This window comes from Besnoitia besnoiti, chromosome II (assembly GCF_002563875.1).
Source record: "Besnoitia besnoiti strain Bb-Ger1 chromosome II, whole genome shotgun sequence".
NCBI lineage: Eukaryota > Apicomplexa > Conoidasida > Eucoccidiorida > Sarcocystidae > Besnoitia > Besnoitia besnoiti.
Genome location: NC_042357.1, coordinates 1794167 through 1814795, shown reverse-complemented (window position 1 = coordinate 1814795; position 20629 = coordinate 1794167). Strand labels below are relative to the sequence as shown.

The window sequence follows — 20629 nt, the reverse complement described above, 5'->3', positions numbered from 1 at the left end:
GCCACCACCTTTGTGTTTAGATTCTGGAACAGTTCTGACCCCAAAAGCGTGTCAGGGCTGCTTTGGAGCGTCCCTGAGAGCTCCCGATAGAGCTTCCGGTCACGGCCACGAACCCGATAGCTGCTGAAACCGGCCTGCCTATTCTCGCGACACGGGTATGCGACGACTCTACTGATGAAGTACCCTCTTGCGCTGCTTCCACAAGGAAAGTGCCATGCTTGAAGATCTGTGACGGCAAAAAGGCGCCACTCTTCGGTGGTCGGTTGCTCCGTGTCTCCCACGTCTTGTAGGAGAGACGGCAATCTCGTGCCCGCGCGCGCGAACACAGCCGCGCCGTCTCTCCGTGCGACAGCCTAGGGCGAAAAAAAGCGCAACGGACCCCCAACAGCATTCGTTTTCGAATCTGCCGCCGGCTCGTGTGCAAAAAGACGCCTGGTTCGTGCACTAACAAAACTGGGCACTTCTTGCCGCAAAACTGCATCTTCTGTGGATGTCCTCCGTGTGAACTCTGACCCACGCCCCGAGCCTCGGTGCCCGACAACAAAACGCCTCGCGCTAGGAGACAGAGGACTTGCAGAGGAGACTCACTCCTGCAACTGACCTTCGTTTCATGGCAAACCAACATCAATGACGAACCTGTGTAACTGTTGAATTCTGCTTTGGGCAAAGCCCAGAGAGCACCGCGAGTAGCGAACAAGACCCTGCAACGAGTCTTTTCGCAGTTTTTGCCCTCCCGGCCGCCCTCTCTGTCTCTTCGCTACAGCCGGTCAAAAACAAGCGAATCCTGCCATATATTTTCCTTCTTGGCATGTGTTCGCTCGTGCCCCTTCTGCTTCTTGCGCTACCTGCGCTGACAATCGAAATTCGTCAGCGTTAGTTCCTCGGAGACGTTTCGCGGAGACGACCTGCGGAGACGACCTGCCTGGTCTAACATAATACGAATTTGCGATGCTCAGGTCCTGGACTGCGCCTATCAGAGCATGCGGCGGATTCCTTCTTTCGTTCCACATCTGCACTAAGCGCGAATTTTTCTCTGTTCCTTTCTCCGTCGAGGGGACAGTTCCCCGGTGGCCCTAGGTAGCTGGCTGCAACTGGATTTCGTGGTGACCGCGGTCCTCGCTCACCGCGGAATTTTCTGCACGAATCGATCGAGCGCCCAGCACTGGCTTCCCCGAGGTCAAGAGAACCTCACCACCACCTCCACACTCTGTTCAGCCACCGTCGTTCCCTCATCAGGCTGTGGAGCGGTGCTGCTGGGCGGCTAGGATAAGCCGCGCTGTGTATCCCTGCCTTCTTTTGCTAGCAGACGACATGTAGAGTGACGGTTGTTTGAGAAGGGCACCAGCCCTGGTGCTTCCTGTACACTGATTTACCAAGGGGTTGCCAGCGGGACGCGTTCCCATTCTTCCTGAATTGCGCCGTTCCGCGCAGTACCAGAAGTGCCCTCGCGCCCCAGCGCAGTGCGCCCTACATGCGGTACTGCCTTTAGGGATCGAATCGTCCGCCCGTGTCTAAGATGAAACGTGACGTGCTGCTGCAACTGCGTGAGGTCGTGTGCGTGCTGAAACCTCGCAGCCTCAGGAGGTATCTGCGCGCCCGACCGGCCTCGCTCGGCCGTAGCTTCTCACCCTCACCGGGCGCCAAGGAACTCATCTCGCCCGCCTGAATTCTTTCGCCCGATGTTGCTGAATCCAAACTCGCCAGTTCGACTGAAGTCTCCTTCTAATGGTATGCAAGGAACCGACCCTCGTAACTAACTCCTGTGCTACACCGCCCCGTCTCGTGCGTGTCGGCGCCCCCGCCGCCGAGGCTGCCCAAAGGCTTAGCGTCCGGCATTCACCTCGATGCGCGCTTAGGAACGCACACTTGAGCCGTTCAGGGGTCCTTCTGTTAGGCTTGGCTGCCTTTCCGCCAAGGCAATGTTCATTTATTTGAATTTCAACGATGTATCTGGACGGGCTGGCCAGCGGCGGCGGGGTCCAAAGAGACAATGTGACAGAGTTGGGGTACCGACGTTCTCGTGCAGAGACATCCGAGGAATTTGCCTCGTGCGGAGAGTCGCATGCGGCTGGCCGCAAACAGCAGGACACGATATCCGCTGGCGCCGTGTCCAGCGCCGAAAAAGGGTATTCCGTGAGATACTGCGGCTCGTCTTGCTCGCGTTCCACCTCCGCCTCCGCGTCATCTTTTGACGCAGGACGGTGCGAAGACGGCGCAGCAACGCAAGGCAAAGCTGGTAGCGTAGACCTTGAGCTCAGGCACTCTGTAGGCGCCGTTGCCGCAAGCCCGCCTCGAGGTGCCTCAGTCCGCGCACTGGCGGCGACAATCGACACTAAAGCCTTTCCCCTGACAGAAGTGCCTTCGTATACCTCCTCTTTTGATTCCGCTGCGGACGCGGGCCGCTTGTGTGCGGCAAGCCTTGACGACGGCGTCCAACTTCCCGCCACGGGTGCGCGAAGCTTTGCCCTGGACTTCGCAGGCTTGCGGGTCGGGGTTAGCGAATCAGCAGAGGCGACGGCAGAACGCCCGCGGCAACCCGCGGTGCACCTCAAGAAGGGGACAGTGTCCCCGGTATCGAGAGGAAGCACGTGCTCCCCTCATCGCGAAAGACTGCCCGCTACCTCTCAAGCTGACCTCGGAGCTCCGTGCCTAACCCAGAGACCTCCCTGGGTTAAACCTGGAGCGTCCCCCCGTGACACCTACGCCGTTCCATCTGAAGCCACGGAACTCAGCGGGGGAGATTCTCAGCAATGTGAGTCTGACGCCATCTCTTCGCAGCCTTCTGCTCCCTTAACAGGCTTGCGTGGGCGCATGAGACCACCGCGGTCTAGCCCTATCATGTCACGTAATCCTACGAGGGCCCTCGACCGCGATGCCGCGGAAGACAGCCAGACGAACGGGGAGGGGCCGGGCGAAGGGGGGGGGGGCCGGGCGAAGGGGGGGGGGGGTCGCCAGCTGCATGAGACCCATGGACAGCATCCATGGTCTCAACTTCAGTTCCTTTGGATGTCGCGTAGGCAGACGGCTGATGCCGAGTTTCGAAACCGAGGAATACTCAAAGTCCTGCACGCCTGTATTTGAAGGCATGTCTAATTCCTTATATAGCGATACATCTGGTAGTCAGCTCCAGGCAGTGCGATGTACGCACATCGAGGCAGTGTGTGCCAAAGAATTCCTGATATCCTAAAAGCAATGCGTTTGCGGCCAAAACTCGGGCGAGCGTTTGTTACGCATGCAGATCACGCTGAGCTGGGTTGTGTGTGTTTTAGCAACCACCCTGTCGTCCACGCATCCATCTCCAGACACACAGGATATGGATACGCGAACGCGGATTGCATATTCTCTTGCGATGCAGTGTTGACGCCGCACCCTGTTCCGCCGTCCGCCTGGCGCCCCCACGAGAGCAAATCTGGCGATGTAAGAGCCCGTGCGTCTGCCCCAGGGAATCCCGGACAGCATTTTTCCTCTTCGCTGCACGATTGCGTCTACGACCTGGCGGCGGCTCGCATTCAGCATTTCCCGCCACTCACAGCTCCTATTTCCGTCCCTTCGCAACTATCCGTGGAGAACGTTCCCTCCTCAAGCTGCAGCACTGAAGGATGCGTCCCGCGTACCTCGTGCAAAGCTACGGTGGCTGGTGCATCGGTAGAGCCTAGCCTCGTCGATCAGCTCACCCAGAGCAGCAGTTCGTCACGTCGTCATGGCGAGGAATCCCGTTGCTCCGAGGCTGAACCACCCAGCTGTCTGCCTGCCAGGTCACCCGCGGAGGCGCTTTGTTTCAAGGATGAAACAAAGCAGATTAAGCCCGAACAGAAGCCGTGTGCCAACGGCCGAGGCGGCGGCCACATTTGCACCGTGGGTCCACCGTACTCGACGTCGTCCGCCGGTGATGCGCCGCGACACGAGGTTGCCAGCAATGTGAGAGGCTCGCGTTCCTCCCTCGTTGCGGACGCGTCAGAGGCTGAAGAAACACGCGCTCGCCGCCTTCGTTTACAGCTACCGGTGCCTTCTGCGCACGTTGGTGACGATCCTGAAGGAGGCGCGGATCCTGCTGCGGAGCCGAGCTCCGCCTCGTCCCCGCCTGCGTCTTCAGCGGAGACGGACAGCCGCCTCTGGCAGCTGGGATGCTACTCGACGCCCTGTTCATCACGCTGGAGCAAAGCGGATGAATGCTTGTTTCGCGTGGACAGGTCTTGCGCGTCGATTCTGCTTGGATCGTCCCAGGAAGCAAGATTTCTCGAGGTGGGGGCGCTGTCTCCGGTGTCGCAGCACAGTCTCGCGCCAGGAAATGTCTTCCTCCCTTGGGAAAACGGCGACGACAATGGAAAAGCAGCCTTCGAATCGTGTCAAGCGGGGACGGCAGGCGGTGGAGTTTTGACAGGAAAAGATGGGGGACTCGATTTTAGGGAAAAGAACGAGACAGCATGCGCAGACGGACACACCTACGCGTTTTCCTCACCATCATGCGTTCTCCGAGAGCACATGTTATCTCCCACCTCATCGCCCAGTCTGGGCAGAAGTGGCGATCTTGGATTTTCGAGAATGTTCTCTCATCCTTCTGCCCTCACACCTGTCTTCGACTCAGTGTGCGCCTGGAGCAAAGATGCTTCGTTGTTGGGCGCCATCTCTTGCTGCGCGCCGCGCCCTGAGTCCTGTCATTCTTCGCGAGTCTCTGATGCTGCTTCTGTCTCCTGTCTGCGAACACCTGATGTGTCTTCGCCGTCCCTGTCGCGATGGAGCCTGAACCTGCCATCATGCTTGGGTCACCCGACCGCCCCCCGGCCTGACAGCAGTCAGAAGCTCTGCAGCCAGCTGCGGAGCTTCGGAAGTCTATCAGATCCTGAGGTCGGGGTGTATGCCATACCGAAGTTGCACGGCGGTGACCTTCACGCTGGCGAGCGTCCCCGCCCCAACGTGGGATGTATCTGCCCTTCTCCTCCGTGTCATTTTGCTTCGTCTCCCGCGTTCGCTTCATCTTTAGCTGAACGAAACCCCTTCCTTCCGCTTCTGAGCGCTTCCACGAGCGAAGCGGACTTTGGCCGCCCCCTCCCTCCCTCGCTTGTTCCTGTGACCGACGCGTGTGCTTTCCATCTGTCTCAAAAGTCGTGCTGCGGCAGCACCGAATGTTCAGCTGCGCCTTCCCCCGCTGTGTCCCTGCCGGACGACTCCGCTTGCGCGGCTTTTTCCCTGTCTTGCAACAGACGGGGTACCACGACGCCCACGTCGCTGTCAGCCCCGGAGCTGGGCGGTCAGGTGCGTGCTGCGGGTTCCTGCAGGTTCTCCGAAGGGGCCCTCATGCAGTGGGAGGGGGAACAACGTGAAGAGGCTGGACGTCCTGCATTAAGTCCCACGCGGTGGGCGCGCTCAGACTCAGCCGAGCGAAGGACGGATGCTGAGCGGGGAAACGCCCTCTGCGCCGACGTACAGAAGCTACATGGACACTGCGGACAAACAGACGACAACGCTGAGCAAGCGGTTTCGCGGCGATCTAGTAGATACAATGATTCGTCTTCTGGGGAGGAGTTAGGAGCAGAATCGACCGCAGGGCTTGTTCTGCCTGTGGCTCACAATTCATGCGTCCGCATGCCATGCAAAACAGAGGAGGAACATCGGCACTCCCCAAGCCCGAATGGCGCCCGACCCTCTGAGCCAGTGGCTGCCCTTTGGGAAAGAATGGGCTACGCGGGTGTCCAGCATAACGCGACGCAACACAATAACGATGAATCTCCGCCGACAAGCGCGCGACAACCGCGACTGGTTGCCGCCCGCGGTCCGGAGCCGAAGGCCCCACTACGTGACCCCGAGTGTGCGCGAGGCGTGGCTCACCCTGTGGAATCACGCAGCGATGCCCATGCGGAGTGCTCTGCAGCGCCGAAAGGTGAAGGCGGACGGCCGGTCGCCGCGGCGGAAGAAGCGTCTAAGACGGTGGCGACACACGACGTGGCACAGTGCTGCTTGCTTCCAGATGTGCGACAGGGAGACGTGCCTCATGCCATAGCCGCAGGGGAGGCTGCCATGACGCCCGTCGTCGCCGGGCTGTTCTGCGTCGATGGAGTAAGAAGGAGGGTATCAGGTTTCTGCTGGTACTACCAGCTAGCGCTTGATACAGAGACACCGGTGCTTGACGCCGTGGTTCACGGGTGCACGCGGACAATCGAGTGAGGAGATAGTGCCGACGCATGCAGAGATTAAGGACGCATTTGGCACAGGCAGCTGCGAATTGGGGGGAACTGCAGAGTACAAGCTGCTCGTGTGCATCTCTGATCTGCTGGGAGTCTCGACGGCCGCTGACGTTCCGGCTGACTGTCATGCGCGCAGTGTTACGGAAACGTTTCATCTGAGTGAAACTTCCCCTTACTCTGTGTGCTCGCCCCCCGCGAGAATAGGCCTCAAACTCTCCGTCAACGACGTGTGCTGTGGCTCGACTCAGGTTTCGGACTCGCCTCCCTTCCCACCACTACAGTCCTCCTGCCTGACCAGGAGCCCGCGGTTGATGCCTCCACACACGGAAGACTCTCGCCATTTAGCCTCCTTCCCGCTGCCCTTCTCAGTGCTTCGGTTGAACGAGCTTGTGCACCAGCGAGACTCGGGGCCGAATCCTGGAACGACAAAGAACGATAGGACAGAAGCCGCGGCTGGTATGAGCTCCGTGTGGAGGTGTGAACGGTTCTGCTGCACACAGCCAGACTCGCCTCTTTTTTCGCCGTCGCTTCCACCGTTCGCCGAATCCTGTGCGCGTGTCAGCCAACCCGCGCCGCTGGGGCCCTCAACCGGGGGCTGGCAGGCTTCCAGCCAGCAGGATGCGGACGCGTGTGTCGCGCTGGGCACGTTTGAGGCATTTGAGCGCAACCTCGCAGGTGAGTCCGTTGTAACCAAGCGCCTACACGTGGAATTATTCATTGTTGCATGACTGGAAAAATATCACACCTCCCGTTCACATCTCGCCTGTTGTTAGCAGCTGTGAGAATTTCGCGAATTGACGAGAAGAACTGCGGTGGAGAAAGAGTCTGCGCACGGTCACTCGGTAGTGTGATCGGCACGAAGTCGGGCACCTGATTATATCTAGTATAAAGACGTGTCAATTGCTGGCAGCGCTCATAGACGACTTGTGCGAAGGCGTGACCTGTACCCCGTCACACTCAATCTCTATGTACAACACGAGCGGCGCCACCTTGGATAGAGCCTAAAATCGACGCATACGAAGCACGGGTCAATTTTTGGAGATGCATGTACATCAGCCACACAAAAATGGGGTGCACCACACGGGCATTCCCCACATCGGGCTCGGCTACGTCCATTTCGCGCTTTACCGTGGCGCGTCTGTCGCTGTATTTCCTCGCAGTACCGATTTTGTCGTCTGATGACTCCTCCGAGGTCGATGGTGAAGACTATCGTCACAACGACGAGGCCGCAAGCCCTGACTCCGCCAAGTATCCATCAACGGCAGAAGAACCGGTTTCGATTGACGCTGATACCGAGAAGGTAGCCCAGGACTCCACACCCGCGCAATATGAGGTCTCGAAAAAGACTTCCTTAGGTACCCGACCTACAGCGGATCCGTTGGAGCCCGCCCAAGCTTCCAACGAGATCGTCGGAACTAATTACTGCGGCCGCAGTCACCCACAACTCAAAGCCACCTCTCAGCCCAGAGTAGCGAATAAGTCTCGCCAATCTCCTGCTTCGGCTGCAGACCACCAGGATGCCGCAACAGCAAGTGCAGAAAACAGATGCAAGGAAACCTATGCCCTCGACCCCATCAGCCCCCCTGGCTGTGTTTCGTCGAGCTTAGACGATTCATCAAACAGCATTAGAGAAACGGGCCTCTCTCAGGGCACATCCCCTTTGGAGGTCTCCAGGCCTCGGGGCAACCCTTCACCTGAGATCTCTAGACGGCTCGAATCCCTGCAGCACACTGGGCACGGCCCGACACCTCCAGCAGAAGTTGACCAAAGCTCTGATCTTTCAGCGCCCGCTTTGCCAGCGCTGAATCAGCCGGTGAGCCTCTCACACAGACCTACTGTTACCGCTTTTCCAGCCGTTCTTCTGACCGTGCCCTTGATTCCAGCTTCTGTTAAAGTCTGGTACGCATCCCGTGGGTCATGTGTCGCAAAGTAAGTTGGGCTGAGCTCCCTCTTTGGTGGTGAATCCTGCGTTACCCTGTGGATGAAAGCTTCCTGGCAAGCGGTTAAGTCTGTTGTAAAGCTGGGGACAGTCGTGCATGAGGTGCGCAAAGGAGTCGCTTGGGAACGGGTGGCAGACTGCATTCCAGCGGTGTCCCACTACCATAGATAGCGGTCTTCCATTACAGTATGTAGCTATAGTTTGGTGCGTTTGTCCCTTTAATCAGGGCTCTGCTTGCATCAATTCTACTCAAAGTGCGGCTAGACCCCAAAGCATGCCCGGAGAGGAATTTCAGTTTGAGATCTCATCGCGCGCGGCGCCCTCGCCTGTGAGAAAGACCTGCAATTCACACGAAGAGGCTCTTCCTTTTGATCCATTAGCGTGCGTTACACAGGGCGATACTGCTGACGTCCTGGAGCGGTGCGCCAGATGCGTGCCGCATTCAGAGGCGACGGAATCAGGGCTGTTGTCATCTCCCGCGCAAGCTGTTCTGGAGCATCAGCTCGCAGCGGCCCATCCGGAGCCGCAGCGAAGGTGCGGCAGCTTGCAGCCGTCAAGACGAGCTGAGGTGGCTGAGCACTGCGGTTCAGCAGAAAGGAACAGTTTTATCCGTGGGTTGGGTGCCAGTCGTGTTCCACAGGTCGGTAGTACCATCGAAAAGGATAGTTCTCCAACAGAGCTCGCCCGGTGCCTTCGTGCCTCGCGAACACAACCCGCTCCATTACCGGCGCCGTACGCTGGTTCGACGGAAAGCCTTGGACGCCCGTCGGTTGCACCGACTTCACAGCCGCGCCCCCTTTCGGCCCCTGCTGGGACCTTGAAGCCGCCGCTGTCAGCGCAGGCCAGTAGGGTTCCTGCGTTTGCGGATCCGTGCCAAAGACCGCCTTCCTTTCTCGCGGGCGGCGACGGTGGGCAGCCCCTGGCGGCGCTGGGCTCGCCGAGGCCGGGCGGCAGGATTGCGGAAGCTCCGTGGGTGCTGAACCGCAACCCAGGGTCCAGACACGAGGCGACGCATCCGTGGGACTACTCACGCAGGCCGCTGCCAGCAACCCGAGTCAGGCCGGTGCGGGCCGTGTACCCCGAGGGGCTTGGTCACAGGAGACACACCGCAGAGCTCGGGTGCGCTGGATCCTCAAGGCCGTCTCAGAGTGCGCCCGCGCTCTGCTGCCCGCCTCTGCTGATGCCGCGTTCCTGCACCCCCGACATGCAATCCGCACTGTCTAGTACAGCGTACTCGGCCTCGGCAGCCTCAGCGGCGGTGCCTTCCTCTGCTTGCCGCATGTCGCCGCCTCGCGTTTACCATGTTGTCATGTGCACGCGCCGATACTGGCGAGTCGAGTGGGTCAGCCCGGATACAGGCCGCCGAGTGTATAAGCATTTTGGCGAGAACAAATACGGAGGGGGCGAGCAAGCGCGCGAGGTCGCAATAAAGTTTTGGGACGAAGTTCGCCGGCGATCCGTGGACGGCGTTCAGCGTGGCGAGTGGGCGGGCCTGCAAGAGGTCACGCGTAGAGTCCGCGAAGAAGGAGTGGATAGAATCTTGTACGAGGTCACAAGTGGAGCCGGAGGCATCGAAACGGACATGTCGCCGCAAAACAATGCACCGAAAGAAACAGCGTCGCAGCTGTCTGCAGTCGTTCCTGACAACCTCGATTGCCGCATGCCGAGCACTGTTGATCGTGAGAGGCCATCAGGGGCTTACGAATCGGCAACTCAAATCAAGCCTGTCCTTGCAGCACCGTGGGGCCCTGGGCCTTACAAGGCGGGCGATAAACACGAAGGGACGTCCATCTACTCTCAAGAGGATACGCCACACCGGCCTTCCTGCCGGCCTCCTAACAACTCCGGAGGAAGCGGCCCGTCAGGCCTTTTGGCAGAGCGGACACCGTTCGAGGGCGCCTGCCAGGGATCCGCTGCTGGGCCGTCTACCGTACCAGCGGGCGAGCCTTCTACAGAGACCGCGCCATCGCCTGCGTGCGCAAGTCTGCGGACAGAAACCTCCAATTGCCTGCTCTCGGGCGAAGACACAGCCGGCCCCTACGGCATCGCAAGGGAGCAGCAGCACTGTTCTGAGTCGCAGTCCCGCCAACCGTCTGCTCAAAGAGGCAAACGTCAGTGGGAACCAAAGCTGCAGCAGGAGCAGGGTGACCATGACGTTGCTCAGAGCAGGCCAGCGTACACTGGACGAGGATTAGTGAATGCGGCCGAGGTTTCCAACGCCTGCAAGGCGGAAGCTCCTTTTTGTGGCCAGGAGGCCGCCGGTACCAAGTTACAATCGGGCACTGCGTGGCCCCAGGGGCGCACCTGGCCCTCCGGCGGATCCCCAGAGAGCGAGAGGGCAGTCCACTACTCACTGGCGCAGTCTGAGAGAATGCACACCACTGCGGACCTAAGCGCAACGGGGGAGACCGGCAGCCGCTGTTCGGCGCCGCTAGTCAGGTCGGGGGGCGGCCGAACAGGAAGTGACATGACGCGGCCTCCTGCCGTAGGGTCGTTGCTCCCCAAAGTTGAGGAAACGCATTCTTCTCAGCAATCGTTGAACTTTCAGGTAACGGGATTCCGGGCGAGCATGGAAACAGTACCCGGGTCCCCTGCAGAGACTGCGACAAACCAGGACAAGGAAGCAAGGGGACTTAATGGCGATCATACGACGTCTGGTATCCTCAGCCACAGCAAAGTGCCAGTAAAGGCTGACTCGCACAGCGTCACTGAGGAAAGCAACTTAGACAGGGACCATGGTCGGAAGTGGCCATTGACAATGTCCAAACCTGGTATTTCTGGGCGTGACTCTACACGTCAGAAGAACCCCAGCGCCGCAAGTCCCTCAAGTCTTGCGCAAGAGGCGTTTAGTGTCCTCACGAGAGAGAGCTCAGCGCAGCGCGCCGGCACGCACGCGACGTCGCACGTCGACTGGGACGTGGGTGAGAATGACGTCCTGAACTTCTTAAACCGCCCGCCAGCAGCACTTCGGGGAATCCCTCTTGGTAAGCAGCATCGCTATAAAACCGCAGAGACTTACGCGTTGTCACATAGCGAGGGCGACGAACGCCCGAAGATGCCTCGGCGGGAAGCATCAGCCGCCGGACTGAGAGCCGGGGCTTTTATTCTGCATCAAGTATCTCATAGACCCAGGTGTATATTCGGCTGTTAAACACGTGAGCTTGGGCGGACAGAAGCGTAGGGCGTGGGGTGCGTGGCATGGGGTGTGCAGTCCTCGACTACGCACAAGATGTGTTCTGCGTGTCCAGAGTGGCAGTGAGGGTATCACAGACACGGGTGCTTTAAACCTCTCAGCCACTTTTCTTTAAAATATTTCATTCTGAACAAGGTTAAATCAATTGGATTCGGGTTTTTGGTATTTTTACAAAATATAAAAATAGGAAATTTTTTTAGTAAAAAAATTTGTTTTCGTTTATTATATTGTTTAAAAAACATTTTTAAAATCTGGAGAACAGTTATCTAAAGAAAATGTTCTATTGATGATTTATTAAATATAAAAACTAAACCTTCAACGCCAAATTGTTTTGCTTTACAAGGAAAAAAAGGAAAATATTTCCAGCATAATTTTAAATTTTATTTAAATAAATTTAAAACAATTTTACCAAATGCTTTCCTCCTTCACGTGATGACGCTCTGTCAAGCTTGCGCTTATTGCAGAAAATGCTTCAAGTTTTCTTTTAGCCTTTTGCTTAAAAACCGAAACATTTTTTTAATAGTTTGAAGCCCTTTTTTAAAAATTTTAAATTTTAAAAAATGTCTTTTTATAAAAATTCTTTAAATTTTTCTTTTACAAAAAAAAATATTTTTATATCAAAGAAATTTTTATTTTTCATTAAGATAAATACGGGCGCAATTGAATGCGTCCCTACGCCCCCGAAGGTTAACTCCCCTACCCTATAACCCGTGCAGCACATGTGCCCCGTGTGTGCGCAGGCACGCCCGCGGACAAGCAGCGCACCCATGCGCAAGGCGCAAGCGACGGTGGCCCCCAAGGGAGTCCCGAGCTTGCGCTGGGAGCAAGCGGCCGCGGTGCAGAAGCCGCGATGGATCGCGGAGGGGAAATGGAGGCAGGTTTTGGGTGGCACGATGCAAAATCTGAAGTGAAGGAGCAACCTACCTTTTGTCCGGGTCAAGACCCGGAGAGCGGGAAACCCCTGGGGGGCCGTGGCCACCTCGCTTCCCGTCTGGGAGGGAGCATTGAGAACCGGGGAGGCTGTGAACTATCTGCGGCCACCGAAGCGAATGGAATCGGCGATGTTCCAGTGGAATCTCCACCTCCCACTGTAAGTAGTGCATCACGACAAACGGAGGTCATCCCGGCGGAGCCGACACGGCGAGTGTGCGCATATGATGTCGCCGGGGACGGCCCTCGTGGGTTCTTCGAGGGGGAGAAAGACTGGATGTCTCCGTGCATCCAAAGAATGTCCTTTTCCCCGAAGGATGAGCCCACAGCGGCACCATCGCAACTCGATTCTTCTACTGAAGATGCGGCGAACCGATCCCACCAGCTGAGCATCCCGATGATACGGCAGAAAGAAGAACCGCGGATGCCGGCAGCCCCTTCGAGCAGCGCCATCCCGTCATGCCCCTTTGATAGCATGTACATGCCGGACAGTGGGCTCGCAGTCCAAAAAAACACCGGTAAGGTAGATAGTGACGGAGTGGCGCCTGTGAGACAGAGGGGAGAGGCAAGCCATCAAACGACGCAAGGATCAGAGTTTGAAGGCTGTGGCGTTGGAACCGCCATGGACGCTTCTACCGCCGGCACATTCGGCCTGGATGTCCCTGATTTTCCGTGTGCTTCAGACAAAGGCGAACACCGGCCTCACAAGATCGTCACTGATGGTCCGGAAGACTGTGCGGAGGCTGCTACTGCATCGCAGCAGCCACACACCTCCAATATTCGCTCATATGCGCCGGCGCCTGTATCTGGCGCGTGCGAATATCTCTTCCCTTGCCCACCGCTACGCACGTCTGATGAAGCCGACGCATGCAAGACCCCCTCTCTCCCAGAATCTCCGCTGACGTCTTTTCTTTCGACAGCGGCGTCTAATTCTCGGGCGACGTCCCCGGGCAGTGCTCGCCGTCCAAACCATGACTATTCCCCTATGGATCACGCCTCTCGAAGTCGTCGCGCTGTGACTGTCCGCGAGCACCTTGGCCAAAATCCGTTGTCCCCAGACCACGCTTTCCCTCAGCTTCAGACGGCTATCGACACCAGCAGTAAAGGAGAGAAGTACTGCCAGTTGGGGGCGGCGGGTTCAGGGTCGTCGGCTTCAGCGTCCATTCCCGCATGCACTCCTGACATCATGCCAGCGCCCTACGATGCGGTTCTCCCCGTTGGATCGTTGTCTACGTGTGGCATTTCACAGCAGCTGCGAGATCGAGCAGGCGTGAGTCACGGCGAAGTGCCGAGCCTGCGAGGAAGCGCCCATGATGCTCCGACACCTCACAACGCCATCTCAGGTGTACAGCCGGCGATGTGTAACTCCGATGCCACAGCTTTGCAACATCATCACCGCAGTGCTTCGGCGTGTGATGGCGCCGAACCCCCTGTGACAGACAAGACGCCAGAACGACTCGAGAGCAGCCCTGCTTTTGCCAGAGCTGATCTAGGCCGTTCCTTCGTTCAACCTAGGGAGCAAGTTCCCGCCAACCCTCTCACGGGAGCGGGCCTCACTTACAGCCGTGTGATTATCAAGAATGAGAGTTTTCCGGATCCGCAAAGTAAAATATGTCAAGGGGGTGGCGTGCAGGACGACGCGTCGCCCTCATCTGACCGAAATAGTGTTGGGCAGACCGCTCTGGTACGAGATAATGATCTGAATCTGAACCGGAAAACGCCCAACGAATCAACGAACGCTTCTGCCAGAAGTCTGTCTGGCCTTGAAGCAGCCGAGCGCTGTTTGCAGTCATCGCCACCGGTCCACATGAAGACTACAATCGGGGGTGCAGGCCTGGATTCATCTCGTCCCGTCAGTCTTTCTCCGCCACGTCACCTTACGCAGACCAGATTGCCCATCGCGGGCGCCGCGATTAATGGGAGTACTGTACAGGCTGAAGCGCATAGCGCACCACGTGCAACTCCTCCTGGGGACTCAGACACGGCTATCTCAAGGCCGTCACCGTGGCCGCAGCACCTTGCAGGACCGCCAGTGACGTCTCCGCGGTCGGCAGTACAGTTCCTAGGACACGGTGAGCAGGGGGGAAGAAAAACAGGGCAGGGAGCAGGCCCGGGACACATCTCTCCAAAGTATGTCCTCGGAGAGGACGACAACGCGCCGCCGTCTTCGCCCGCTGCAATCAAGGCACCAGCGAACCCATGGTCGCCGTGCCTGTCGCTTCCGGTAGCTTCGTGCGTTCTGCAGCTGGCTCAGCAACAGAGTCATGCACAGCAACTTTTTGGTGCAGGGCTTTCACCGCACGCGACAGTGCGGCAAGGGCCGCCTCCGCCTACGACGTTTGCTCGTCAACACTATCCTCCCGATTCGGTTCCAAAACAGAGCAACCATCATACTACTGGGGCGATGCCGTTTCACCATTATGCATTCTCCTACCTGCGTGATAACGGGTTTAACAAAAGCGGAACTCCGCCCGCCTCCACGCACGCACCAGCAGGCGCTGCGAAGAAAGGACACATTCCCATGGCGGGTCTTACTTCTCTACGCCCTTTAGTTTCGACTGCTCTGCGACAGTGTGGTCCGCTACCGTCCACACCGAAGCCACCTTTTTCCACAACCTCGTCGAGTCTTGCTAGAAATGGCCACAGCAACGGAACGGGAAATATTAGGCACAGCACGCGAACACCTGGCCGGATCTACTCTCTTCTCGTAAGGGGTGTGCGGTGCTGGAGAGCTGAATGGCATGAGAAGACCAGTGGCCAACGGAGAACAAGGCAGTACGCAGCTCCAAAACATGGCGAAGAACGTGCGCGTGCAATGTGCCTGTGGGCCCTCTGTGAAGCAAACTGCGTCCCCGCTCACTTAATCAAAGAAGCTCAGGAACGTTTCGGCTATGATTCTCGCAACAGGGTGGGGATAGACACAGGTGGAGCGAACCAGCAGGTGGTTCACCTCGACGCATCCAAGGCAGCGTTGAACGAGGTCGGAGACAGCGACTCGCAGAAAAAGAGGAAGCGTGGTGGCCTTCAAGGACCCGACATCTTCATGAAAGAAAGTGAAGAACTTCTCATGAGTGTGCCAGGTGCTGCAGATCCAGCTAGATGCGCCCCGGGTAACAATCAAGGACCAGCGCAACCATGGGCTGAGAGGCATGGAAGAGATCACACAGATTGTGCAGCGTCAGGGCCCGAGAAACCCTGCGCTGCAACGGGCGCGTATGGGGGCCAGCTCAACTTTGGGCGCACCATTCAAAACAGAACAATCACCGAGGGGGGGCAGGTGCACACGCCTCCTTTATCCGGGGACAGACCACAGCCTAGCATACGAGGGCAACCTCAACGTCTACCTGGTGGCGCTATCCTGGAGTTTTGTCAAGCTTCTCCGCTCGTATCAGGACCAGAGAGGCGATCGGCGGATCTGAACCTGGTCGGGGGCTCATCCGCGTTCTCGAGTCCTGCGGTTCTCAACGGGCCTGCACCCGCGCACGGGCATACTGTTCACGGCACGCAGCATATGCCAGATGAGGAATCTCAACAACTACAGGCGGATACAGGTCCGGATACAGGATTTGGCAATCCTGCGTCACCTTCGTTTGCCGAGAATAGCGGCCTGCACGGGGAGCTGCGACGCGAATTCCCGACTGTTGGTGGTATACTTGATGGGCCACCAGGAGAACCCGAAATTCCGACCGAGCGAGAATCAGGGAATGCGTACACAGTTGCACTGGAATCGGAAAACTCAACTAGTCGAGATGATGTCTATCTAAGTGCAGGCATGAAAGAAGCCACGCCGGCAGCAAATAAAGGGCATGATTACCACGCAGCTGATACAAGCATGTGTGATGCACCCGTGTTTGGTGAACGCCGGGTATCAATTTCGAGGGATCGCTCTTGCCTCGACGGTCACGCCCGCTCAAGCGACGGGGCGTTTCCGTTACTGGAGAAGGACAGAGCTTCCCTCCAACGCCCCTCTGACGGTGCTCCGGCCCTAGATATTGAATCAAGATTGTGTCGTGTACAGCCACCTGCCTGTCTTCGCGATAACGGCCTGGTTGGAGACCAGCCTCTCAAGAGACCCCGGCGGTTCGGCGAGGTTATGACCGCCAATGTGTGCCTACAGCAACGGCTGTCTTCCGGGAGCTTCACAGGTACAGCAAGAACGCCCCTCAAGAGACTACGGGCTACGTGTCAGTAACAGAATGAGCGTGAGCTTTTGTGATGGGTTGTAACAAGTTGAATATATTGTCTGCCAAAGTAATGCTATATCAACGTATACGACGATGAATAAAATTGTATTTGCCCCTGCATATTTTTGGCGAATCTGATGATGTCTCGACGGATACGGGCAGGGTCGTCTGATGAACAGTCAGCATTAGAAACTGAATTGCCCGTCAACAAAGTGTGGCGTTTGCTTTCCTCAGGAACACAAGAGGTTTCTGCATGCCTAGCCTCTGGGGAGCAAGTCACTGATTGCGTAACATCTGGCGGGCAATTGTACGCCCACGCCAGGGCTGTGATACAAGAGCAGGTCGGGAATGGAGGCGTTCAACACACGTGGAAAGGCATGGGGTCACCAGAATCTGAGGAAATTTCAACGCGCGACCATGACGACCAGCTGCTATCAGCTAAGCTTGCTTTTCCGAGTAATATGTGTAAGATTCCCACCCGCTCCCACCCATTACCACCAGAATGCGGCGGGGCTGCTCGTTTGTGCCTCGCTGCAGGTCGTGACCGCCGACACGAGGGCTCACATGGGAGCCTGCGAAATAAGGCTTGCGAGAGTTTCCCAGTGCATCAGCTTTTTAATACCAGGATGGAAGGGCTGGAGGCGCCGCATTATTATGGCTCGCCAAACCAACCAGCAGCCCCGGATCGTCTACTGGACGTTACTGGGTCTGGAGAACGGGGCAACAGTCAATGGTGCGATCGTTCGTTACAGCATCAGGGCAGTCCATAGCAATCTAGCGCGGGAGGTAAAAAACGTGGGCTCACCCTTGCCGATCCACTCTTCTGCGGCTGGTCGACAGACTCGCTGAATCGGTCGTTCTCCAGGTTCCCATATTCGGCGAGCATCGACGTACCGAGAGATTATTCAGGCAACGTCACCACAGTCGTTACAATTTGTGAACTATATGAGCCTCGAGGAGCATACATCGGATTCTACGCATACAATTAAAGCCCGGGCTCTCCCTGAAACCAGCCAGCTGTGCTTTCGCGGCGTTCAGATGCCACCCTCAAAATGGCTGATGTGAATAAATACGTGACCTCGCAGGAGGCAGGTTTGTCGTCATGATGATTTAAGACATCGGCGCTACTGGTCGTCGCACTCTTTTCAGGATGCAATATGGAGGCCACTTCGCAGGCGGTCGTGCCCGCGGCAGTGTGTGCGGAATGATCGGCACATTTCTGCTGTGGCAACGCCTTGAGTAGTCCCTATTTCTCATCAAAATACGCCCAACAATGGATTTCACACCTTCGCGCTCTTTCTTAGCAAGATGTTTCATAATACAAAAGAAACCTGCTTCTCCTAACTGCTAGCCGTGACACCGTAGGGACTATGGCGATCTGGTGAAGCACCAGCTCGCATGATGGCACGACACCTTCTCGTCTGTTCCTTCACCAAATAAACTAACCATAGATTTACCCATAGACCTAAAGGTCTCCCTTCAGCGTCTGCTGAGGCATTCGCACGCGTTCCTTACATATGATCATGTTCTTGGTACTTCTGTTCCCAACGGGAAGCCGCCGAATGCGTTAGTGCGGTTTTTGTGTTTGCTGAGTACCCTCGCGTTACCGCGCAGTGCGTCCGGAATGATGTTCCTCTGCTTGGTGATTCAAAGCCATCACCCGGAGTGCGTCGTGGACAAGTCATACACAGCCAGTCTCCGCGGCATCTGCTAATCCAGAGAGATCACGCTGGCCTTGTGAGCGTGTGATGCCCGCGGCTGATACAATGAGTACGTACGGTTTAGTATCTTGTTCTGTTTTCGAGCCCCACCTTGTTTGTCTGGCATTTACAAGCCGTACACTTTCGTTTGCTTGCCATTTTGGGGATGCGGGTTTGACTCCTGGTTTACCGACAGCGAACTGCCCTGGTGGGTGTTGCCCCTCGCCACTGGCAGGCAGGAGGTGTAGCGTTCACTATGCTTTTCCTAATCTCTGGAGGTTTCTTTTATTTCCGGATCGCTGCATCCGTGTTCTGCATCCGGTGTTCATGGATAGGGGACCAGCTCCTCTAGCAAGACCTTTATGAGTCTCTGCTTCTTGCGTTCTGAGTGGTACTTTTTTCAAGGCTCCGAAGCGGTGGCGAAGAGAGACCGGTCACAAGGGTATCACGATGCGAGTATGGATTCGATGAAACGTTAGTCGCTATCCACTAAAATGCTGGAAACGTGGTACACTCGATGAACATGGGAGGCACCGTCTCCACAGTTATATGCAACGTTTATTCTGGATTCACGTGTCAAATGCAAAATCAGGCAAACATGCCTTGTAGCAACTACGGACCGCTCACTGCCCAGCCCGGGCTGGCCTAAAAGTCAGCTGTAGTGGCCTGATGGCTCAAGCTGGCTGGTGCGTGTTTTTCACTGGCCACTGAATTGCAGAAACCCCGCCCTTTCAACTACGCGATGTTATCGCCCGTATCCTTCTAGTCACTGCCGCGGCCGAAGGAGCCTGTGAAACCCGTTCGCTCAGCATGGCTCTTCATTCAAAACGGTCGCGCATGGTTTCTCTTTGCCACAAGCAAGCGTCCCACGCAACTCTGTGAACCTGGGGGCGCCAGAAGAGTGAACCCTCGAAGTACATAATGTGTTCGTCGGGGGCGGGGACGTTTGACGGATGCACGCTTTTGCCGTTTTCTCGTGTTGCACACAGGTAGATCTTTCTTGATTCGCAAAACTGCAGTGGACCACATAATACACCAATGTATCCGCCTTCGGGTGGCAGTGGCGGCGCTCGGCAGCTATTCTGCGATAAACAACGGTGTACAACTCGTTGAACTCTCTTTGAGTGTGTCAAGAAGATCTGACACACACGCTAAGGCATATCACCAATACCACTTTCCAAGATGAGTGTTTCAAGAGTTTCGGCTTCAGGCGAAATAAGAAGACATCAACAATCAACTTCTCCCCGCTTCGCAGTGGCGCGAGCTCCACTGACACAGAGACTGACTGTTCAACAGCTTCACGTCCCGTTAAGGGGTATCCCCCCCGGCCAGCAACGTTGGCTGTGCAACAGTACACCAGGGAAGCTGGGACGTATCCGTTGAGGTAAAAGAGCAAGCTTAGCTAGAGAGGCCACCATAGAATTTGTTTTGCACGGGGTACGAGTTCCACCGCATTCAGTTTCCATTTCGGGTTCTGGAGTGCCCTGCCTTTCCTGGGCATAAGGCTTTTCATCGTGACAGAAGAACATCTGCCTCACAATCTGCGTTTGCGCCTCTTAGCAGATTTTTTTCTGCGACGGTGGTGTTGGCAGTCAATGTGTGACGCCTGCCACAAGGTTACGTCGTTATGGAAAGTTTTCTGTGAAGCGACGTTGGATAGACAGTGAACCGCCCGATCAAACACATCGTTGGCTTGTCGACGCAGCTTTCCCATGCGTGCCGCAGTGCCTGTATTTCCCCCTCCCTGCTACTCCTTATTCGGCCCGTGGCTCTCCATCAAGGTTTCCGCTTCGGTTGGAGATCATGCAGGTTGTAATACTCTGTCTGCTTTATGGTCTTACATCATTGTTGTCTCCGACTGGCTCCATCCGTTCAACGGAGAAGGCTTTCGTGGCTCTCCCCCTGCGTCTCGGAATACAGAGAGTGTCTGCTTTTGCGGATGGAGAAAACGAATCCCTTTCTAGTGGCGTAGGCCCGAGAGTCAGCCGTACAGCAGCTGGCATTCGTCCCTCTCTCTCAAGAGAAACAAGGGAAGCCGCTGACGGCGTCCCTGGTCTGTCCTCAGTTGCTGTGCCTGCCTCTGATTCATCACACGCGGCGGAAGCTTTTTTGCCGAAGGGCGGGGGAGATCGTAGTGACAGGACGGATGAAACTTTTGTTGACACCGAGAGTTCATATGCAAGCGGCGTTGTCCCTGAGATAGAAAGACCTGAAAAAATGCAAGCCAGAAGAGCAGAAGACGTAACTGATGGTAGGTATGGTCGTTACGTGGTGAGGGCGCACGTATCTGGGCACTTACAAAAACAATGTGTCGTCTACGGCTGAATCACCGTTGAATGCAGACGCTCCGGATGCTGTCCAATGTCATCACACCTCTTTCTCAGCCTCCGTTTCACCTTTGCTAGTTCGTAACTATTTCCTCCTGTCCCTCTTTGCTCTGTAGACTACCGTGCGCCTGTGTTCTTCCACGTGTCTCAGCGGAGTCGATAACCGTTAAGCCA

The 20629-nt window shown here is 56.6% G+C and overlaps 1 protein-coding gene across 1 annotated transcript; it reads left to right on the top strand.

Annotated features, from left to right (window-relative positions):
- Window positions 1-1944: 1944 nt before the first annotated feature.
- Window positions 1945-16436, top strand: BESB_036070 (uncharacterized protein; the record flags this gene model as incomplete). Its single annotated transcript, XM_029362193.1, has 6 exons — window positions 1945-3013; window positions 3356-6158; window positions 6745-6857; window positions 7343-7995; window positions 8348-11105; window positions 12055-16436. The coding sequence occupies 6 exons, from the start codon at window positions 1945-1947 to the stop codon at window positions 16434-16436; spliced, it is 11778 nt and encodes a 3925-aa protein (XP_029221158.1).
- Between the last annotated feature and the right edge of the window lie 4193 nt (window positions 16437-20629).